General features: G+C 38.6%; 1 protein-coding gene across 1 annotated transcript; it reads right to left on the reverse strand.

Moving 5' to 3' along the window:
- Nucleotides 1–1,277: 1,277 nt before the first annotated feature.
- zglp1 (zinc finger GATA like protein 1) lies at nucleotides 1,278–7,590 on the reverse strand. Its single transcript, XM_015349281.2, has 5 exons — nucleotides 7,155–7,590; nucleotides 4,673–6,172; nucleotides 4,205–4,317; nucleotides 2,786–2,879; nucleotides 1,278–1,551 (listed from the first exon to the last, which is right to left on the reverse strand). The coding sequence occupies exons 1-5, from the start codon at nucleotides 7,574–7,576 to the stop codon at nucleotides 1,419–1,421; spliced, it is 2,262 nt and encodes a 753-aa protein (XP_015204767.2). The 5' UTR covers nucleotides 7,577–7,590; the 3' UTR covers nucleotides 1,278–1,418.
- Between the last annotated feature and the right edge of the window lie 15,569 nt (nucleotides 7,591–23,159).

Raw genomic sequence — 23,159 nt, forward strand, 5'->3', positions numbered from 1 at the left:
TGCCTCACTCTCTGGCTGTGCCCCTCTCTCCAGTACAGATTGCAGTGCTATATGCGAGAAATGGGAAATGAAGATGCATACTTCTTGCACTAGTATCTCTTTATGCTGTAGTAAGCCCTGTCTACCCATGCTTAGAGAAGATACCTCAGACTTGTGATTGAACTGTTGTTCTTAAAGAAAACCCAAACAAACCAGAGAAAGAGTATGCAAACTCCATGCACACTGGCACCCGAGTCTGGATTTGAACCTGGGGCTGTCTAGCTGCCCTGCAGCAGTGCCTATCTCCATTCCACCTTATCTTCCTCCCTACAACATTTTTGAAAAGTTACCCTGTGAGTTTTCTTTGTGCTTAAATACTGTAAACAAGTTTTAAAAAGTGCTGCTTAGACTGAGCAAGCTGGTTTTAGTGATATTTTAATCATGTTTATCGAAATAAGATCAGTACAGATCTGAACAAAACATGTTCATAGCATTCAGTCGTAGAAATGAATAGTTGACTGTCAAAGCAACAACTAGGAAATAAATTGCAGCAACAACAAAACTCTTTATGAACAACTCTTACACAGTCCTGTATTTGCTACAGTTACAAAATGTATTTCTCATTTGTCAATATTTTAACAATGTCTTGTGTTGATTTTCAAAGAAGTGTTTTTTTCATGCCAATGTAAATATAAGTGAAACGATTTTAAAATCAATTCCACTGTTCTTGAGAATTTTGGACCACACTGATCTTTGAAACCTTGTCTATGCATTAACCCAAATGCAAATACAAAGTACACACTGTAGAACTAACTTGTAGCACAGTCAAATGGGTTTTGTCCCACCAAACAAATGAAATAATTCTTCTGAAACTGAAATGAAATGGACTCAACATTTTGGAAAGTAAAAGATTTCTTTTGTGTGACAGTTTAAGCTACATCAGGCCTCACAGACTTCAGGCGTTTGTGCTAATCACACTTCTCAAACAAGACAAAAACACAATACATCTTAAACATGGGGTTTTACACACACTGGCATGAGCATATTTAAGAAAACTGTTCTGTAAGACTGAAAACAGGCCAAACTGCCTTACAATGGGAGTTCCATGTCCCCTGTGTAATGTTGGTGTAGATCTACTGAAGGCATTTATTTTGAACTGAGCAGTTAGCTAAAACCTACTGTGCAACAAGACTAAAGACAAGGGAGGAAATTATGAAAATAAAATAATAAAAAATAAAGTATGAAAAAAAATCCTCTGGGAGCCTGATTTGTTAGACTCCAGGATTAACAATTATTCATTGAAATTGCTAGTTTAATATTGCTAGCTCAGTCACTTTGGGGTGGTAAGAAACATTGTAAGATCCAAAAGCCTGTGGTCATTCAGGGCTGAGAAAGAAAGATAAAGCCTTACAGTTGCAATGATGCTGAAGCAGAGTTCTCTACCAGCTTGAGTTTTTCCGATAAGCCGCCACTCGCAATGCGTTTCCACACCTGAAGCACCTGGAGTTGGAGTTCCCCTCTTTCTTGGGAATGTGCCAGCAGTGAAAGCACCTGATCCGATACTTTTTATACCTGTAAATACGTAAAACAGAAGGAAAGAGCACTTTAATGGAGAAATCAGAGACTGTGTTTTCACCTCACCTGCAAAATGCTTTCTGTTGACTTTTTCATGTTTCACACAATCCAACACAAACTTCCTGGAGGGAACACACTCACACCAGGGCCAATTTTCCAGGAGGGATAATAATCTACCAGTATCTCCACATTGGATTGTGGGTGGAAAGCAGAGCACCTGAAGGAAACCCAAGTGAACACAGGCAGCACCCCAGGTCCACTGCACCATCACACTGCCCTCATGGTGAACTTTTTATAGCAATTCTCCATGTGGAGTTTTAAAATAATGGTTTACTGTAGTGCCAGAAAGCCACACTTGAGACAATTGTAATGTCCTATGCGTTCGATTACCTGGAATAGTCTTACATATGAGTTAATTCAGTCACACTAGCTGAAGGTGGTCCTACATAGCCACCTTAGCATCTCCATAGAGGCGAGGTTATACAACCATGCTGTAACAACATTCTTTATTAACACTGGTGTTTTCAAAATGTTTAACAGGTAGCTGTGTAAAGGATTTGTCACAGGGGAGGTCATGTTTATAGTGTGTGCTAGGCTTGAAGTCATCCATTCATTTTGTAACTGATTTATCCAGTACAGGGTCATGGGGTTGCTGGAGTCGGAGTCTATCCTGGCAAGCAAGGACACATGTCAGGATTAGGGTAGAAGATTCAAATCATTAGATATAATTACATACTTGTTATGTCTTTTGGAAAAATGTTTATAGAGGATTAGAAGATGTTTGTAGAGGATATTATTAACGTCATTATAGCTGTGTATACAGCCTTTAGCAACTATCCTCTAAGATCAACTGCTCAACTACCAACTGCACAAGATGTGTTGGTCATAGCTGGTCTTGGCTGCCATATTTTCCGGATTCAAATCCCTGTGGTTTCTTGTGAGGTGGGGGGAGGAGTGGAGGTGCTGTAAAGCCAAACCACAAGCAATTGGCGATTGATTGCTTTCTTCAGGAGCCATTTACAGTACTTCTCTGTTTGTTTTTATTTCACGATTTAATCCGGGTCAGATAAACCTTGATTTTCTTATTGGGCGTACTGCCGAGCTCGGGAAATAAAATATTCTCAATCATGGAAAGTACAACAACATGGAGTGTAATTCTGGATAAGCATTTTGCTAAATGCTAACAAGAGCAGGCAGAGTATGGAATGATGCAGGATGATTTAAATCTTACCTTATACCACAGGCATTGCACAGAGGAGTACCGTCTTCTGCATCCCTCCACAAGGGTGTTTTCCTCGTGTCGCAGGACGCACAAATTTTATTCTCTGCAAGAAGCATCGTGGGATTTAAGTGTGCCGACACCAACTGAAAAGCGCCATGCAGGTCAAAGAACCGTCAAACAGCACTTAAAATGTTACAGATCGAATTAAAAAAAATGTAGACATCTGATCTTTTTTTGGGTGGAGGGGGTTGTTTTTTCATATTAATACATGCTATTATTTAGGAAAAACTGTACAACTTTGCAACAGATCTGAAAACAGAAAAAAATGTAAAGATTAGTCAAAATCCCAAAAAGGTTTAGATTTCCAATTCAGACGTCAGGATTCCCCAGAGGCTTGAGAGTAGTGTTCTCTGGAAGGACCTAAATTATATGCTGTGGAGTTTTATATTGCATTCTAAGCCTTTGCACGGCAACTGGTGCTTTTTTTTCTAGCTATGTCCTTAATAAAACCATCATCAGAGACCGTTTGTCTGGCAACAATATCAGCAAAACGCTTTTGTGTGCTGGTGCTGCAGTTTCTCAGATTTCAGTTCAAGTTTAGATCACAGTAATAAAAGAAAATCTAGCCCTTATGTTGCTGATAGGGTGTGTTTTCCTGCTATAGGCAAACAAGAAAAAAAAGATCATTTTCCTCCAGGAATTTGTTTTGTAATTTTCCAACCATATACTAACCACCTCCAACACACGCTTTCAGCACTCTCATATAACTTCAGTAATTCTGTTGAGACATGTCATCAAAGAGCAGCTTTTTCTTCACAGACTGATAATCAGTGGCAGAGAAGACTCTTTTGAAGAATCATGCTATGATCATGACCTCCCATGGAAGACAAGTTTCCCCAGTTTAATAAAGCAGGAGAAACAGAGAGAAGTTTCTGATACCACATTTATGCTGTGGCTTCTCCAATCACGTGATACAGAGCCCACATGCTATAATCAACTTGTTCCCACTAAATGAGCCATAGAACACCGACCAGGACACCTTTACTGATGCCATGACAGAAAACGGCTTGAAATCCCATGTGGCAAAACTGCTCTTGCAAAGCACAATCTCACACACACAAAAAAAGTGGCTGGAATATTTTCTATGTGGTGTACAGTTTCAGAACAAGCAGATGATTCATTTCCCCATTACTATCCTTGTTATTTACTAATGTCAGGCCCCTAAACAGAATTAGCTACAAATTAAATAATTTTAATTTTAGCTACATAAATGTAGTCATTGGTTTATTTAGTACAACTTTTTCCATGTAGAACACACTGCAGTATTACATACACACATACAGGTTACAGCACTCCACAGTAAGTGTGCAGCTCAATGGTTAAGTAGAACAGCTGATCAGGATTTATGCAAAGATGATGGAAACTTACTTAAGGAAGAGGCTGAATCGCTTTCCTCTTCAGAGCTGCTTATCCTCCTCGTGTCGGTGAGAGGACGGGTTTTCCTGGACCTGAGTTTCCGGCTTATCTTCCAGAACTCTGTGCTGCAAACCAGGAGACACAATCTACAGTAGCTATGTGATTTTACCATCAATCACTGCACAATGAGGTTTCTGCAAACCATCAGCTTACTGGCAAAAGAATCACGTATAAAAGTAAACATGATTGCCATTGCTTAACATTGCCTATTGCTACTGAGACGCATGGACAAACGAATAAACCTGGAACTGGATTTCTGGAATGTAATCTGAACAATGAACTGTGTGTCGCTATGAACGAAGCAACGTTAACCATTTCTCCACACACATATGAAGAATCCAATCCCTGTGCACTGGGAGCTTTACGTATTTCACTCCTGCTGTGACAAAGAGCGACCCCTTGGATTTTGGGGCACAGTACCTGTAATGCGGGGTGATCACCAGCTGGCACTGATCTGCCCTCCTGTCGTTTAGCTGCATCTCCATGTGCATGGTCACCCCTCTGAAGTTTGGGTCATAGCGTGCGGCGCTTCTCGTGGGGTTCTGCTGTTTTCTCGGTGCCCGGCCGCAGCTCCTGGGGTCCGGGGGGGGGCTGCTTTCTTTCTCAGAGAGCTGCTCCCCGGTGCCGCATGCAGGGGTTTGCGAGATGCTGTGCAGGGCAGATTCGGCCCAGTCTGCAGCGAGCCTGGGACTTTTTGCTTGCCTGACGGACACGTATATAGTATTGCACAAAGTGCCAGAACTGACTTTGGATTTGCCAGAGACTTGCAAAGCCTCTGTCACACCAGACTTACTTGTTAGATTGTCATTCGAGTTCATTGTCACCCCTGACTCTGCAGCCGTGTCCCCATAGCCATTGTCCAAAGATGCAGGCAAAGAAACCATATTGTCGGATGGCGGTGTTTCACGTTTTATGGGCATTAAATCACTCTCCGGCAGCTCAGTGTTATTTTGCTGGTTAACCACTAATGAAATGATGCCCATGCTTCTTTGGGAAGTTGTCAGCACAGGTAGCCTTTCCTGCTCGTCAGAAGGACCTACCATGTTCTCAGCCCCGTTTGGATCTATTGGATCCAGCATTTGTCTTTTCTTCCACAGAGCGCCCTCTTTAATAGTTGAAGACGCACGCTCTTCATAGCAGGAACTATCCCAGGGCTTCCTCCCAGCCTCTTTTTCTCCAAGCAAACTTGCTCTGGCATTGCAGCATGGGGATATGTAGCCCACTGCTGCCGGGACTTTATTCTGATGAGGACTCCTCAGCTGCCAGGCTCTACCCCTGCACTCTGCAGAAGGCAGGGCCTTTGAGCTCCCTGCTTTTGCAGTGCGCGCGCCCTCATCCTCTCCTCCACGACGGAGAGCCTCTGCTTTGGTCTCACCTTGAACTTCAGTTCTTTGGCGCGGGCTCCCTTCCATGGTCTTGGCCTCTTTGAATTTTGAACCCCCCTCCTCCTTCCCTGCAAATGTATCCACGAGGCACCCAGTCCCTTCTGGCTTTGAGGCTGTCCCAAAAGTGTCGTCTGCATTTTCAGGGTGCAGCAGTTTCTTGCACTGGATGCTGATCAGGTTAATCAAATCCAAAGCACTGCTTTCCGGCAGGTTGGACATGAATCTAAAAGAACCTGAATACTTATTTAGCTCCATGTTGGTATCCTTTCTCCCTGCGCCTGTAGGTTTGCTTAGTACAAGAGGTGAACTACGCAGAGAGTCTTTTCCCAGGTCGCTCTGGTTGAGGGAATGCAATGAATTCCCATCTACAGACGAGCCCTCCTGCAAGTCTTGCCTAGCAGGGAGGATCAGTTTTGTGGTTTCATGCAGAAGGTACAGAATGGTGGTCTGAGGCACCTGGTCCTGGCTCTTCTTTTCTTCAGTGGGGGAGTAGTTCAGTGCAGAGGGAGAGTGGGCATTTGAGCTTATGATGACGCTGCACACAAGAAACAAAGGGCAGTATTAGCTTCAGTATTCTAGCAGAGTACTGTGTAGTACTGTGGCACACATAATTTGAACCACTGGTGCTAGAGTTTAATCCCCATAATATAAACCAACTTTCTATGAATTCTATGCAATTTCCATTCTCAGTTATCTCTTCTGCATTGGTGATTGATGTCTGCTGACACAATTCTGTCTTCCCCAGTCTTTTGTAGGTCCGCTATGTGAATAGATTCTGTTTTTTACCAGATACAAGTTTTTTAAATTGCCTTATTGCTACACCAATCTTAAACTACCTTTCTGCTACACCAGCCCTTTCCAAATGCACAAGCATCATACAGTGTAAAAATATTACTATCAATTACCAATATTCAAAAACAGGCAACATAATTAGAAAACAACACTTCATATAGTTACCACTTTTTAAATGAAGAGGTAAATATATACAGTATATCCCTAAAAAACTTAGAAATAACATAGAAATTCCGTATTACAACTGAGGCATTTCCAGATCTAATAAACCAGCTTTGGGGAATAATATTTTTATAAAGCATCCTCTCAGGACGCTTTTATTCTGTTATTTTAGACTCAGACCCGTCGTCTTAGCAGCAAGACTGTTGCACCATTCGTAAACACCGCAGAAAGAAATAAAAAACAAAAGCTTTATTTGGTTTATAAGCTCTATTTGGTTTATAAATTTGTCAACAATGTAACGTTTTAACTAAGGAAAACGGAAGGTAACGATATTCAGCTTGGATAAACGACATTTTACGAAGGCATACTGACATAACAAAACGCAGCAAGGAATAATGGCAAAGCCGCCTCGTCTCCCTTCTAAACGCACGACACTAACAGGGACGGTATTTCAGAGGCATATCAGTTATATTTGTAAAAAATGCCTGTCAGATTTAATTTAAAAAGACTAGCACAGTAACTCTTAATAAAATACCATTCCATTTGTGAAATGGAGTACCTACCTGTCTGTGGACTTTGGCGCAGAATGTTCTACAGGGAGCGACACCGAACTGTTAAACACGTGATCGAGCTCTGATCTCCAGCCTTGGCACGCGGGCTTCCTGATGTGTGTCACAATGGGGGACTGTGCCACTGGACCTCTGTTCGCCCGAACCTGGGAAAAGTTATCGCTGTCCTTAGCCCTTCTTGGCTCTAGGCTGGGTTTCTGGGAGTGCAGTTCGGTGTTCGGTTCGATAACTGCGTCCTCAATCCGGTTTCTCGGAGACTTGCGAAGGAGCAGTCGGTTATTATTGCAGTCTTCGAGTGCCGACCCGCCGCCCTCGCACCTCTCAGTGTCCAGATAGGACGGGAAAAGAAGGTCTTTCAGTAGGGAGAAATCGGGAGGCTCGTCCGGGAAAAATGGATCTCCTTCGAGGCTGTCCATGGACACTGCCCCACCAAGCCCTCTCCTATAGAGACAAAAATAAGAATGACTGCAGCCTGTGATAAAATAAATCTGTAAATCAAGTATGAAGGCAACGTTTATAGAAAAGTCACTTTAATAAGTTGCACCAGACGTCGTGAAAGGCGCTACTCAGTAGGATTAGATGGCTCTTTAAATTCTTAAAGGGAGGGTCGCAGTCCACTTCTTCATGTTACCTGCACCAGAAACTGCAGTAATGAACTGAAGTAACTGATTTATAAAACAAAAGGAATCAAGTCAAATACGAATACGAAAACCACTACTTCAGCAGACTCCGATTAGCACTGGTATCGGGCTACGAAAAGTTTCTTCGGGAAAGAGATTTTCCTGAGTAAACTATCTCGGTCTGTGAAGTCAACCCCTAGCAAAAAAAAGTATTATCCAAATACATATGCAACCAAAGAAAGCTCAAAAGCAGAAACGTTTTTTTTTATTTTAAACGTGGAATTAACCTATTTTTTTTATTTGCACATCTCTCAGCTTTTTCACAAGATCTTCCTGGTGTTAACCTCAATTTCCGATCAAGCGTTTAGTAGTGTACACAAGGAACAGTGTATCACCGAATGCCAAACGGGCTACTGAAATGGTTTTATTCAACAATTAGGAACAAGGTGGTAATACATTGATAGAATGGGTTTGTGTATCCACGATTAACCTGCGAAAGGCATATTCGAATGGGATCAAAAACAAATCATAAAACGAGCAAGATCTCATTCAAACTCAAACTGAGCGAATTGGAGAACCCGACCGTTACGATCAACTGACACAAAAAGCAATATCCAAATTGGGTGGGTATGTAACACAAAAATAACCAGAAATTCTCTTTTGCGACGTTTCTTTTGAAATCCACGCTAATTTCGAAAAGCATCCGTAGAGTAGATCTACACTGCTGTGCAGGATCGCTCAAAATCTTTTTCTCCCAGCAGAGAACTTAAGTGAGTACTCACCGATCAGTAATCCCGATTTGATCTGCGATCGGGAATTTTATACACAGAAAAAAAACAATAACAGATTGCCTTCTTAGTTTGTGAAGGTATGAAACTCGCGAATGGTTTACAGTTTAATCCAACACAATCAAGGCGTATGAAGGACAGTCAACGCAACCGAAGAAGAAAACGGAGGCAGGTGTTTTCGGTCGCGGTGAAAACTAATTAGCCTATCCAGAGGCGAGCAAGCGCCAGGGTATCGGATCTATAAATGACTCGTTAAAACGGGCCGTCCGGTTCCTGCTTTGTCAGCGCTGGGAAGGTTTGTATGGGGTTACAGGTTCTTCACATTCCAAGTTCTGTTTAGATTAAATGAACCACGATACTCACAGAAAAGCAGTTTCAGGCTTTCAGCGTACTTTAAAGATAGTTGTACTTTTATAAGCTGGACGTCATTAGTAAAATTGTATTGGTGGTGTTGGAGCATTATTCCTTGTTGCAAATGCAGAGGAGTAACCAGGCCAATGTTAATCTTAGGCTATGCCCGTGTGTTATCTTAAATTAGGCTGTATAATTTTAGTTGAAGTACACACTGGTTCTGAAACGGTAAACTGAGCTAGAGCCAATATTTAGATATCCGATAACGATAATTAGAACTGTTGATAATATTGGCGGCCGCCTGATCGCCAATGAGATCGTTTTAACACGCCTCAATATCAGGCAGTCCTCCGACCCTGTCCTGAATTTCTGTTGGGTCTGAAGCCAAAAACGAAGTGGTGTAGGTAAAGCCCCTAAAGGCTGGAGCCTTCTGATTCTAAATTTAGAAACCACGATTTTCTTTAAACCATAATAACCTTGTTTGGTTGCTAGTTACTAAGTGATTACAGGATCTCATCGACCCGTTGCTTAAATAAAGCTGAAGAATAGGTTTCAATAACATGGCTGTGTAGCTTGCTCCATACTCTGACACCCCTTTGTGTAGAGTGCTTCCAATTAGTGGTTTAACATGTAGTTCTGTGAAGTTTAGACTTGTCTTCTGGTTGGTTGTTTGGTGGGCAGTGGCTCAAAAGGGGAGAAGGGGCACTTTCTGGGGTAGGATTTGTTACATTAGAGTATCCTGGACACAAATCAGCACCCGCTTGTATTTCTGTCGTTTTTAATCTTTACAGAAAGTTTTGATGTGACTTCAGAGGTATAATATTCACAACCTTGGGGGGAAAAATGGTTGTCCATAATTGCTGATTGTTTGAGTAACAGACAAGATATTACACCTCCTCTACTGAGCATATACTTTATTTTCCTGGTATAACACATCTTAACAAGAAGACAGAGCAAATTCAAGAATTACCATCTAATTGCATGCAATACCAAATGCTCAATATACACTACTAAAAGTTTAAACATTATTTTATATATCAACATCAATATTTATAGTAACATATTAAGCTATAAATGAATTCCACTAGAATTATTTATTGGCTGTGTCCTAAAAAAACTTGGCAGAGATATCCGAAACGGATAATGGAATCACTACTCGTAGAGCCTGTATATTTTTTGTAAATAGGCTACAGGCAGTTTTGATATTCATCAAAATGTAAGTTGTACATTTACCGATGTAATCATTCCTGTGAGGCAAGACTCTTCTGTTATTGGGCATACGTAGAATGTAGCCAAAAGGAACTGGCTTTTTTTATGACCATTTACCTGTTCGTCTGCTGCTTGTTATTATCCAGTTATGAAGCAATGTCCTCCCTTTAGCTGCCTCTCAGTTCTTTCTCTCTTTTTCTTTTTTCTGAAGGCATACTCTCCTGTTTCTGTGACTGACCTACAGTGTATATATATACAGTACACACAACAAAAAATATGCATGTTAGCTGCTAATATCAAATGCAAAAAGACTGGTTCGTCTACTCCGTTAACTACATTTTCTTAAGGAAATCTCAAATCTAGTTAGCTACGTAGCCATGCAGACAATAACGTGGTGAGTTCGTAGGTTTGCAAACTTAGAAAAGGTGAATGAAAATAGCCTTTCTTAAACACAAAAGTGCTCAATATGACACACTTGGTGTGTACTTTTGTACAGTCCTTATGAACAATCCGTATTGGAGGAGGTGAGCACTTGTGCTCAGTTGAGATCAATTAGGTCCAACATTTTTTTTTCCCCTTACGGCAGATCCATAAGCAGAAGCACAATAATCAAGAGGTGGGGAAAAAAAAGGGCACTTGGGCCAATTAGGACAAAGGGGCAGGGGCTTGAGCCACTGTAGCCTCCCCACTCTGCAAGTCCCTGCTGAAAAGACTAAGCAGCCTCGCCAAAACAAAGAGAATGTATGGTGAGATTAATCTTTAACAAGTATTCTATTATATGAAAATGTGTATTGAATGGAGTCCTGAATAAGTATGAGTTCAGGCTTATAATAAATAATAATAATTGCTTACACTTATATAGTGCTTTTCTGGACACTCCACTCAAAGTGCTTTACAGGTAATGGGGACTACCACCACTGTGCAGCCCCACCTGGATGATGCGACGGCAGCCATAGTGCACCAGAACGCTCACCACACATCAGCTATCAGTGGGGAGGAGAGCGGAGTAATGAAGCCAATTCAGAGATGGGGATTATTAGGAGGTCATGATTGGTAAAGGCCAATGAGAAATTTGGCCAGGACGCCAGGGTTACACCCCTACTCTTTTTGAGAAATGCCCTGGGATTTTTAATGACCACAGGACAAGTCAGGACCTTGGTTTTACATCTCATCCGAAGGACGGTGCCTGTTTACAGTATAGTGAGGGGGGCATTAGGACCCACATGGACTGCAGGGTGAGTACCCTCTACTAGCCCTACTAACACTTCTTCCAGTAGCAACCTTGGTTTTTCCCAGGAGGTCTCCCATCCAGGTATTGACCAGGCTCACACCTGCTTAGCTTCAGTGGGTTGCCAGTTGTGAGCTGCAGAGTGATATGGCTGCTGGCTTAAATGATGTAAGAGTCAGAAACACCTAATGAAGTATGGCCTTATTTGTTAATATGCCTGTGCATACAATGCCTATTGCAATAGTTTGAAAAGATTAATCGGTTTCTTTCTACCTTTTGTTTGTAGGGCAATTTAGACAACATCCCCTTTAGGGGCAATACCCTGTGCAGTAAATAGGCATATATGTCAGAAAAAAAAGCTTAGAAAACATTGAAATAACTGCTTTTCTAAATATATTTTCTCTCCTAAATCACAGCAATGCCATCAGAAATTGTCTGTTTTGTGGGAATCCTAACCCTAACCCTAGCTAAGGGTTTGCCTTAGGTTAGGGTTTAGACATTCCTCAAAGAGTTTCCACAATTTTTTAATTCATTTGATTGGAAAATGTACTTCACTGCATCAAAATATTAGTCTGAAAAGGCAAAGCAGCATCGCCAAAATGAAGAGAATGAATCAAGTATGGTAAAATTAAGTATTTAAAAGTATTTGACAAATTAGTATTTGTCATGAATGTCTGAAAGGCATGCCATAGAATGGCCAGGAGAGCAGTAAAGACACTATATATAGCTCCAAAATGGGGGTTAGCCCAGGCTCAGGAGATCAGACGATGTTGGGAAGAAATCTATGCCCTCCGGCCACGGAGGAGACGGCCTGGTGCTAGGCGGGTCTCAAGACATCCAAACCCTCACTGCTGAGCTGGGGGGAAAGGGTGACCCGGAATTATATAGCCCCATACAAAGACACACCGGTAGGACAACTGAAGCACAGGGAAACTAAGAACAGGACAGAGCAGGAGATCCCTCTAGCTGTAGAGGGCGTGACAGTATTATGTTAATGGGAATTTTGTGTTGAATGGAATCCTGAATAAGTATGGGTTCAGACTTAAATGGTGTAAGAGTCAGAAACACTTAATGAAGTATGGCCTTATTTGTTTATATGCCTGTGCATAAAATGCCTATTGCAATAGATTGAAAAGATTAATCAGTTTCTTTCCAACTTTTCCTTTTAGGGCAATTTAGACAACATCCCCTTTAGGGGATACAGTATATAGGCATATATGTCAGAAATAATGTTTAGAAAACATTGAAATAACTGCTTTCCTAAATCTAATTTCTGCCCTAAAACACACCCATACTATCAAAAAGTGTCTATGTTTTAAGGGATTCAAACCCTAACCCTAGCTAAGGGTTTGTTCTTTCACAATATTCCACTCATTTGACTGGAAAACCTGCTTCTCTGAATCAAAAGATGAGTCTGAAAAGACAAAACAACCTTACCAAAACCAAGAGAATGTATCAAGAAGGGCCAAATTAATATTTGTCAGGTATTCTTTCATTGGAACCTTTGTGTTGAATAGAGTGCTCAATCAGTATGGGTTCAGGCTTAAGTGGCCTAAGAGTCAGAAACAACAAAATATATTTGGATTTATTTGTTAATATACCTGTGCATTCAATGCCCATTTTTAGAGTTTGAAAAGTTGGTTTCTTTCAAACTTTTGCTTGTAGGGCAATATAGACACCATTCCCTTTTAGGGCAAAGCACTATATACAGCCATAAACAGTACATCAGAAAAAAATGTTTAGAAAACATTGAAATAACCTTTTTCCTAAGTATCATTTCTGCCCTAAAACACAGCCATACTAACAAAAATTGTCTACGTTATGGGAATAAAACCCCTAACCCTAGCTAAGGGTTTAGATTGGTTAGGGTTAGGATTCAGGGATTTACCAAAGACTTGTCAAAATATTCCACTCATTTGATGGGAAAACCTGCTTCTCTGAATCAAAAGATTAGTCTGAATGACACAACAACCTTGCCAAAACCAAGAGAATGTATCAAGAAGGGCCAAATTAATATTGGTCAGGTATTCTTTCATTGGAACCTTTGTGTTGAATAGTATGCTCAATGAGTATGTGTTCAGGATTAAGGGACCTAAGAGTTATATACAGCTAATACAGATTGGCTTTAGTTGTTAATATACCTGTGCATTCAATGCCCATTCCTAGAGTTTGAAAAGTTAAGTCAGTTTCTTATAACTTTTGCTTGTAGGGTAATATAGACACCATTCCCTTTTGGGGCAAAGCACTGTATACAGCCATATAGGTCTGAAAAAAATGTTAAGAAAACATTGAAACAACTGTATTCCTAAGTATCCATTCAGCCCTAAAACAGCCATACCATCAAAAACTGTCTACGTATTATGGGAATGAAACCCTAACCCTAGCTTCGGGTTTTACTAGGTTAGGGTTAGGGTTATGGTTCAAATATTTCTCAAATATCAATGACTTTTCAAAATATTCCACTCATTTGACTGGAAAATGTTCTTCTCTGGATCAAAATATGAGTGTTAAAACACAAAACAACAATGTCAAAAGCAATAGAGTGTATCAGGAATGGTCACATTCATTTTTGAGAGGTATTCTTTCTTTGGACATTTTGTGTTGAACGGAGCGCTGAATAAATGTACGTTAAGGCTTAAGTGGCCTTAAAATCTGAAACGCATAATAAATCTTGGCTTTATTTGTTAATATGCCTGTGATTTCAAGGCCCATGGCAAGAGTTTGAAAGTTAAATCAGGTTCTTTCGAAATTCTGCTTGTAGGTCAATTCAGACACCATTCCTTTTTGGGGCAAAGCACTGTATACAGCTTTATAGGTCCGAAAAAAAAGTTTAGAAAACATTGAAAGAACTATATTCCTAAGTATCCTTTCAGCCCTAAAACACAGCCATGCCATCAAAAACTGTCTACGTATTATGGGAATGAAACCCTAACCCTAGCTTCGGGTTTTACTAGGTTAGGGTTAGGGTTATGGTTTAAATATTTCTCAAATATCAAAGACTTTTCACAATATTCCACTCATTTGACTGGAAAATTCGCTTCTCTGAATCAAAATATGAGTCTGAAAACACAATACAACAATGCCAAAGGCAATAGAGTGTATCAGGAATGGTCACATTAATTTCTGAAAGGTATTCTTTCTTTTGACATTTTGTGTTGAACGGAGCGCTGAATGAATGTACGTTAAGGCTTAAGTGGCCTAAAAGTCCGAAACACATAATAAATCTTGGCTTTATTTGTTGATATGCCTGTGATTTCAAGGCCCATGGCAAGAGATTCAAAGTTAAATCAGGTTCTTTCGAAATTCTGCTTGTAGGTCAATTCAGACACCATTCCTTTTTGGGGCAAAGCATTGTATACAGCCATATAGGTCCGAAAAAAAAGTTTAGAAAACATTGAAAGAACTATATTCCTAAGTATGCTTTTAGACATAAAACACAGCCATGCCATCAAAAACTGTCTACGTATTATGGGAATGAAACCCTAACCCTAGCTTCAGGTTTTACTAGGTTAGGGTTAGGGTTATGGTTCAAATATTTCTCAAATATCGAAGACTTCACAATATTCAACTCATTAGACTGGGAAATGTGCTTCTCTGACTTAAAATATAAGTCTGAAAAGACAATAAAACACTGCAAATAGCAAAAGAGTGTATCAGGAATGGTCACATTCATTCTTGAAAGGTATTCTTTCTTTGGACATTTTGTGTTGAACGGAGCGCTGAATAAATGTACCTTAAGGCTTAAGTGGCCTTAAAATCCGAAACACATAATAAATTTTGGCTTTATTTGTTAATATGCCTATGATTTCAAAGCCCATGGCAAGAGTTTGAAAGTTAAATCAGGTACTATCGAAATTCTGCTTGTAGGGCAATTCAGACACCATTCCTTTTTGGGCAAAGCATTGTATACAGCCATAATGGTCCGAAAAAAAATGTTTAGAAAACATTGAATGAACTATATTCCTAAGTATCCTTTCAGCCCTAAAACACAGCCATGCCATCAAAACTGTCTACGTATTATGGGAATGAAACCCTAACCCTAGCTTCAGGTTTTACTAGGTTAGGGTTAGGGTTATGGTTTAAATATTTCTCAAATATCAAAGTCTTTTCACGATATTCCACACATTTGACTGGGATATGTGCATCTCTGAATCAAAATATGAGTGTTAAAACACAAAACAACAATGCCAAAAGCAATAGAGTGTATCAGGAATGGTCACATTCATTGTTGAAAGGTATTCTTTCTTTGGACATTTTGTGTTGAACGGAGCACTGAATGAATGTACGTTAAGGCTTAAGTGGCCTAAAAGTCCGAAACAAATAATAGATTTTGGCTTTATTTGTTAATATGCCTGTGATTTCAAGGCCCATGGCAAGAGTTTAAAAGTTAAATCAGGTTCTTTCGAAATTCTGCTTGTAGGGCAATTTAGACACCATTCCTTTTTGGGCAAAGCATTGTATACAGCCATAATGGTCCAAAAAAAATGTTTAGAAAACATTGAATGAACTATATTCCTAAGTATCCTTTAAGCCCTAAAACACAGCCATGCCATCAAAAACTGTCTACGTATTATGGGAATGAAACCCTTACCCTAGCTTCGGGTTTTACTAGGTTAGGGTTAGGGTTATGGTTTAAATATTTCTCAAATATCAAAGACTTTTCACAATATTCCACTCATTTGACTGGAAAATGTTCTTCTCTGAATCAAAATATGAGTCTTAAAACACAATACAACAATGCCAAAAGTAATAGAGTGTATCAGGAATGGTCACATTCATTTTTGAAAGGTATTATTTCTTTGGACATTTTGTGTTGAACGGAGCACTGAATGAATGAACGTTAAGGCTTAAGTGGCCTAAAAGTCCGAAACAAATAATAGATTTTGGCTTTATTTATTAATATGCCTGTGATTTCAAGGCCCATGGCAATAGTTTAAAAGTTAAATCAGGTACTTTCGAAATTCTGCTTGTAGGTCAATTCAGACACCATTCCTTTTTGGGGCAAAGCACTGTATACAGCCATATAGGTCCGAAAAAAAAGTTTAGAAAACATTGAAAGAACTATATTCCTAAGTATGCTTTCAGCCCTAAAACACAGCCATGCCATCAAAAACTGTCTACGTATTATGGGAATGAAACCCTAACCCTAGCTTCGGGTTTTACTAGGTTAGGGTTAGGGTTATGGTTTAAATATTTCTCAAATATCAAAGACTTCTCACGATATTCCACTCATTTGACTGGGATATGTGCTTCTCTGAATCAAAATATGAGTCTGAAAACACAATACAACAATGCCAAAGGCAATAAAGTGTATCAGGAATGGTCACATTAATTTCTGAAAGGTATTCTTTCTTTTGACATTTTGAGTTGAACGGAGCGCTGAATAAATGTACGTTAAGGCTTAAGTGGCCTTAAAATCCGAAACAAATAATAAATCTTGGCTTTATTTGTTAATATGCCTGTGATTTCAAGGCCCATGGCAATAGTTTAAAAGTTAAATCAGGTACTTTCGAAATTCTGCTTGTAGGTCAATTCAGACACCATTCCTTTTTGGGGCAAAGCACTGTATACAGCCATATAGGTCCGAAAAAAAAGTTTAGAAAACATTGAAAGAACTATATTCCTAAGTATGCTTTCAGCCCTAAAACACAGCCATGCCATCAAAAACTGTCTACGTATTATGGGAATGAAACCCTAACCCTAGCTTCGGGTTTTACGAGGTTAGGGTTAGGGTTATGGTTTAAATATTTCTCAAATATCAAAGACTTTTCACGATATTCCACTCATTTGACTGGAAAATGTTCTTCTCTGAATCAAAATAAGAGTCTGAAAACACAATACAACAATGCCAAAGGCAATAAAGTGTATCAGGAATGGTCACATTCATATTTGATAGTTATTTCTTCTTTGGACATTTTGTGTTGAACGGAGCACTGAATGAATGTACGTTAAGGCTTAAGTGGCCTAAAAGTCCGAAACAAATAATACATCTTGGCTTTATTTGTTAATATGCCTGTGATTTCAAGGCCCATGACAAGAGCTTGAAAGTTAAATCAGGTTCTTTCGAAATTCTGCTTGTAGGTCAATTCAGACACCATTCCTTTTTGGGGCAAAGCACTGTATACAGCTTTATAGGTCCGAAAAAAAAGTTTAGAAAACATTGAAAGAACTATATTCCTAAGTATGCCTTTAGACATAAAACACAGCCATGCCATCAAAAACTGTCTACGTATTATGGGAATGAAACCCTAACCCTAGCTTCGGGTTTTACGAGGTTAGGGTTCGGGTTATGGTTTAAATATTTCTCAAATATCAAAGACTTTTCACGATATTCCACTCATTTGACTGGAAAATGTTCTTCTCTGAATCAAAATAAGAGTCTGAAAACACAATACAACAATGCCAAAGGCAATAAAGTGTATCAGGAATGGTCACATTCATATTTGAAAGGTATTTTTTCTTTGGACATTTTGTGTTGAATGGAGCACTGAATGAATGTACGTTAAGACTTAAGTGGCCTAAAAGTCCGAAACAAATAATACATTTTGGCTTTATTTGTTAATATGCCTGTGATTTCAAGGCCCAAGGCAAGAGTTTGAAAGTTAAATCAGGTTCTTTCGAAATTCTGCTTGTAGGGCAATTCAGACACCATTCCTTTTTGGGGCAAAGCATTGTATACAGCCATATAGGTCCGAAAAAAAAGTTTAGAAAACATTGAAAGAACTATATTCCTAAGTATGCCTTTAGACATAAAACACAGCCATGCCATCAAAAACTGTCTACGTATTATGGGAATGAAACCCTAACCCTAGCTTCAGGTTTTAATAGGTTAGGGTTAGGGTTATGGTTCAAATATTTCTCAAATATCAATGACTTTTCACAATATTCCACTCATTTGACTGGAAAATGTTCTTCTCTGAATCAAAATATGAGTCTTAAAACACAATACAACAATGCCAAAAGCAATAGAGTGTATCAGGAATGGTCACATTCATTTTTGAAAGGTATTCTTTCTTTGGACATTTTGTGTTGAACGGAGCACTGAATGAATGTACGTTAAGGCTTAAGTGGCCTAAAAGTCCGAAACACATAATAAATTTTGGCTTTATTTGTTAATATGCCTATGATTTCAAAGCCCATGGCAAGAGTTTGAAAGTTAAATCAGGTACTATCGAAATTCTGCTTGTAGGGCAATTCAGACACCATTCCTTTTTGGGCAAAGCATTGTATACAGCCATAATGGTCCAAAAAAAATGTTTAGAAAACATTGAATGAACTATATTCCTAAGTATCCTTTAAGCCCTAAAACACAGCCATGCCATCAAAAACTGTCTACGTATTATGGGAATGAAACCCTAACCCTAGCTTCGGGTTTTACTAGGTTAGGGTTAGGGTTATGGTTTAAATATTTCTCAAATATCAAAGACTTTTCACAATATTCCACTCATTTGACTGGAAAATGTTCTTCTCTGAATCAAAATATGAGTCGGAAAAAACAATACAACAATACCAAAGGCAATAGAGTGTATATGGAATGGTCACATTCATTTTTGAAAGGTATTCTTTCTTTGGACATTTTGTGTTGAACGGAGCACTGAATGAATGTACGTTAAGGCTTAAGTGGCCTAAAAGTCCGAAACACATAATAAATTTTGGCTTTATTTGTTAATATGCCTATGATTTCAAAGCCCATGGCAAGAGTTTGAAAGTTAAATCATGTACTATCGAAATTCTGCTTGTAGGGCAATTCAAACACCATTCCTTTTTGGGCAAAGCATTGTATACAGCCATAATGGTCCAAAAAAAATGTTTAGAAAACATTGAATGAACTATATTCCTAAGTATCCTTTAAGCCCTAAAACACAGCCATGCCATCAAAAACTGTCTACGTATTATGGGAATGAAACCCTAACCCTAGCTTCGGGTTTTACTAGGTTAGGGTTAGGGTTATGGTTTAAATATTTCTCAAATATCAAAGACTTTTCACAATATTCCACTCATTTGACTGGAAAATGTTCTTCTCTGAATCAAAATATGAGTCGGAAAAAACAATACAACAATACCAAAGGCAATAGAGTGTATATGGAATGGTCACATTCATTTTTGAAAGGTATTCTTTCTTTGGACATTTTGTGTTGAATGGAGCACTGAATGAATGTACGTTAAGGCTTAAGTGGCCTAAAAGTCCGAAACAAATAATAGATTTTGGCTTTATTTGTTAATATGCCTGTGATTTCAAGGCCCATGGCAAGAGTTTAAAAGTTAAATCAGGTACTTTCGAAATTCTGCTTGAAGGGCAATTCAGACACCATTCCTTTTGGGGCAAAGCATTGTATACAGCCATAATGGTCCGAAAAAAAAATATTTAGAAAACATTGAATGAACTATATTCCTAAGTATCCTTTCAGCCCTAAAACACATCCATGCCATCAAAAACTGTCTACGTATTATGGGAATGAAACCCTAACCCTAGCTTCAGGTTTTACGAGGTTAGGGTTAGGGTTATGGTTCAAATATTTCTCAAATATCAAAGACTTTTCACAATATTCCACTCATTTGACTGGAAAATGTTCTTCTCTGAATCAAAATATGAGTCGGAAAAAACAATACAACAATGCCAAAGGCAATAAAGTGTATATGGAATGGTGACATTCATTTTTGAAAGGTATTCTTTCTTTGGACATTTTGTGTTGAACGGAGCACTGAATGAATGTACGTTAAGGCTTAAGTGGCCTAAAAGTCCGAAACAAATAATACATTTTGGCTTTATTTGTTAATATGCCTGTGATTTCAAGGCCCATGGGAAGAGTTTAAAAGTTAAATCAGGTACTTTCGAAATTCTGCTTGAAGGGCATTTCAGACACCATTCCTTTTTGGGCAAAGCATTGTATACAGCCATATAGGTCCAAAAAAATGTTTAGAAAACATTGAATGAACTATATTCCTAAGTATCCTTTCAGCCCTAAAACACAGCCATGCCATCAAAAACTGTCTACGTATTATGGGAATGAAACCCTAACCCTAGCTTCGGGTTTTACTAGGTTAGGGTTAGGGTTATGGTTTAAATATTTCTCAAATATCAAAGACTTTTCACAATATTCCACTCATTTGACTGGAAAATGTTCTTCTCTGAATCAAAATATGAGTCGGAAAAAACAATACAACAATGCCAAAGGCAATAGAGTGTATATGGAATGGTCACATTCATTTTTGAAAGGTATTCTTTCTTTTGACATTTTGTGTTGAACGGAGCGCTGAATAAATGTACGTTAAGGCTTAAGTGGCCTTAAAATCCGAAACACATAATAAATCTTGGCTTTATTTATTAATATGCCTGTGATTTCAAGGCCCATGGCAAGAGTTTAAAAGTTAAATCAGGTACTTTCAAAATTCTGCTTGAAGGGCAATTCAGACACCATTCCTTTTTGGGCAAAGCATTGTATACAGCCATAATGGTCCAAAAAAATGTTTTGAAAACATTGAATTAACTATATTCCTAAGTATCCTTTCAGCCCTAAAACACATCCATGCCATCAAAAACTGTCTACGTATTATGGGAATGAAACCCTAACCCTAGCTTCAGGTTTTACGAGGTTAGGGTTAGGGTTATGGTTCAAATATTTCTCAAATATCAAAGACTTTTCACAATATTCCACTCATTTGACTGGAAAATGTTCTTCTCTGAATCAAAATATGAGTCGGAAAAAACAATACAACAATACCAAAGGCAATAAAGTGTATATGGAATGGTGACATTCATTTTTGAAAGGTATTCTTTCTTTGGACATTTTGTGTTGAACGGAGCACTGAATGAATGTACGTTAAGGCTTAAGTGGCCTAAAAGTCCGAAACAAATAATACATTTTGGCTTTATTTGTTAATATGCCTGTGATTTCAAGGCCCATGGGAAGAGTTTAAAAGTTAAATCAGGTACTTTCGAAATTCTGCTTGAAGGGCATTTCAGACACCATTCCTTTTTGGGCAAAGCATTGTATACAGCCATATAGGTCCAAAAAAATGTTTAGAAAACATTGAATGAACTATATTCCTAAGTATCCTTTCAGCCCTAAAACACAGCCATGCCATCAAAAACTGTCTACGTATTATGGGAATGAAACCCTAACCCTAGCTTCGGGTTTTACTAGGTTAGGGTTAGGGTTATGGTTTAAATATTTCTCAAATATCAAAGACTTTTCACAATATTCCACTCATTTGACTGGAAAATGTTCTTCTCTGAATCAAAATATAAGTCGGAAAAAACAATACAACAATTCCAAAGGCAATAGAGTGTATATGGAATGGTCACATTCATTTTTGAAAGGTATTCTTTCTTTGGACATTTTGTGTTGAATGGAGCACTGAATGAATGTACGTTAAGGCTTAAGTGGCCTAAAAGTCCGAAACAAATAATAGATTTTGGCTTTATTTGTTAATATGCCTGTGATTTCAAGGCCCATGGCAAGAGTTTAAAAGTTAAATCAGGTACTTTCGAAATTCTGCTTGAAGGGCAATTCAGACACCATTCCTTTTGGGGCAAAGCATTGTATACAGCCATAATGGTCCGAAAAAAAAATATTTAGAGAACATTGAATGAACTATATTCCTAAGTATCCTTTCAGACCTAAAACACAGCCATGCCATCAAAAACTGTCTACGTATTATGGGAATGAAACCCTAACCCTAGCTTCGGGTTTTACTAGGTTAGGGTTATGGTTTAAATATTTCTCAAATATCAAAGACTTTTCACAATATTCCACTCATTTGACTGGAAAATGTTCTTCTCTGAATCAAAATATGAGTCGGAAAAAACAATACAACAATGCCAAAGGCAATAGAGTGTATATGGAATGGTCACATTCATTTTTGAAAGGTATTCTTTCTTTTGACATTTTGTGTTGAACGGAGCGCTGAATAAATGTACGTTAAGGCTTAAGTGGCCTTAAAATCCGAAACACATAATAAATCTTGGCTTTATTTATTAATATGCCTGTGATTTCAAGGCCCATGGCAAGAGTTTAAAAGTTAAATCAGGTACTTTCAAAATTCTGCTTGAAGGGCAATTCAGACACCATTCCTTTTTGGGCAAAGCATTGTATACAGCCATAATGGTCCAAAAAAAATGTTTAGAAAACATTGAATGAACTATATTCCTAAGTATCCTTTAAGCCCTAAAACACAGCCATGCCATCAAAAACTGTCTACGTATTATGGGAATGAAACCCTAACCCTAGCTTCGGGTTTTACTAGGTTAGGGTTAGGGTTATGGTTTAAATATTTCTCAAATATCAAAGACTTTTCACAATATTCCACTCATTTGACTGGAAAATGTTCTTCTCTGAATCAAAATATGAGTCGGAAAAAACAATACAACAATACCAAAGGCAATAGAGTGTATATGGAATGGTGACATTCATTTTTGAAAGGTATTCTTTCTTTGGACATTTTGTGTTGAACGGAGCACTGAATGAATGTACGTTAAGGCTTAAGTGGCCTAAAAGTCCGAAACAAATAATACATTTTGGCTTTATTTGTTAATATGCCTGTGATTTCAAGGCCCATGGGAAGAGTTTAAAAGTTAAATCAGGTACTTTCGAAATTCTGCTTGAAGGGCATTTCAGACACCATTCCTTTTTGGGCAAAGCATTGTATACAGCCATATAGGTCCAAAAAAATGTTTAGAAAACATTGAATGAACTATATTCCTAAGTATCCTTTCAGCCCTAAAACACAGCCATGCCATCAAAAACTGTCTACGTATTATGGGAATGAAACCCTAACCCTAGCTTCGGGTTTTACTAGGTTA

The sequence above is a fragment of the Lepisosteus oculatus genome, chromosome 11 (genome assembly GCF_040954835.1).
Source record: "Lepisosteus oculatus isolate fLepOcu1 chromosome 11, fLepOcu1.hap2, whole genome shotgun sequence".
Lineage (NCBI taxonomy): Eukaryota > Metazoa > Chordata > Actinopteri > Semionotiformes > Lepisosteidae > Lepisosteus > Lepisosteus oculatus.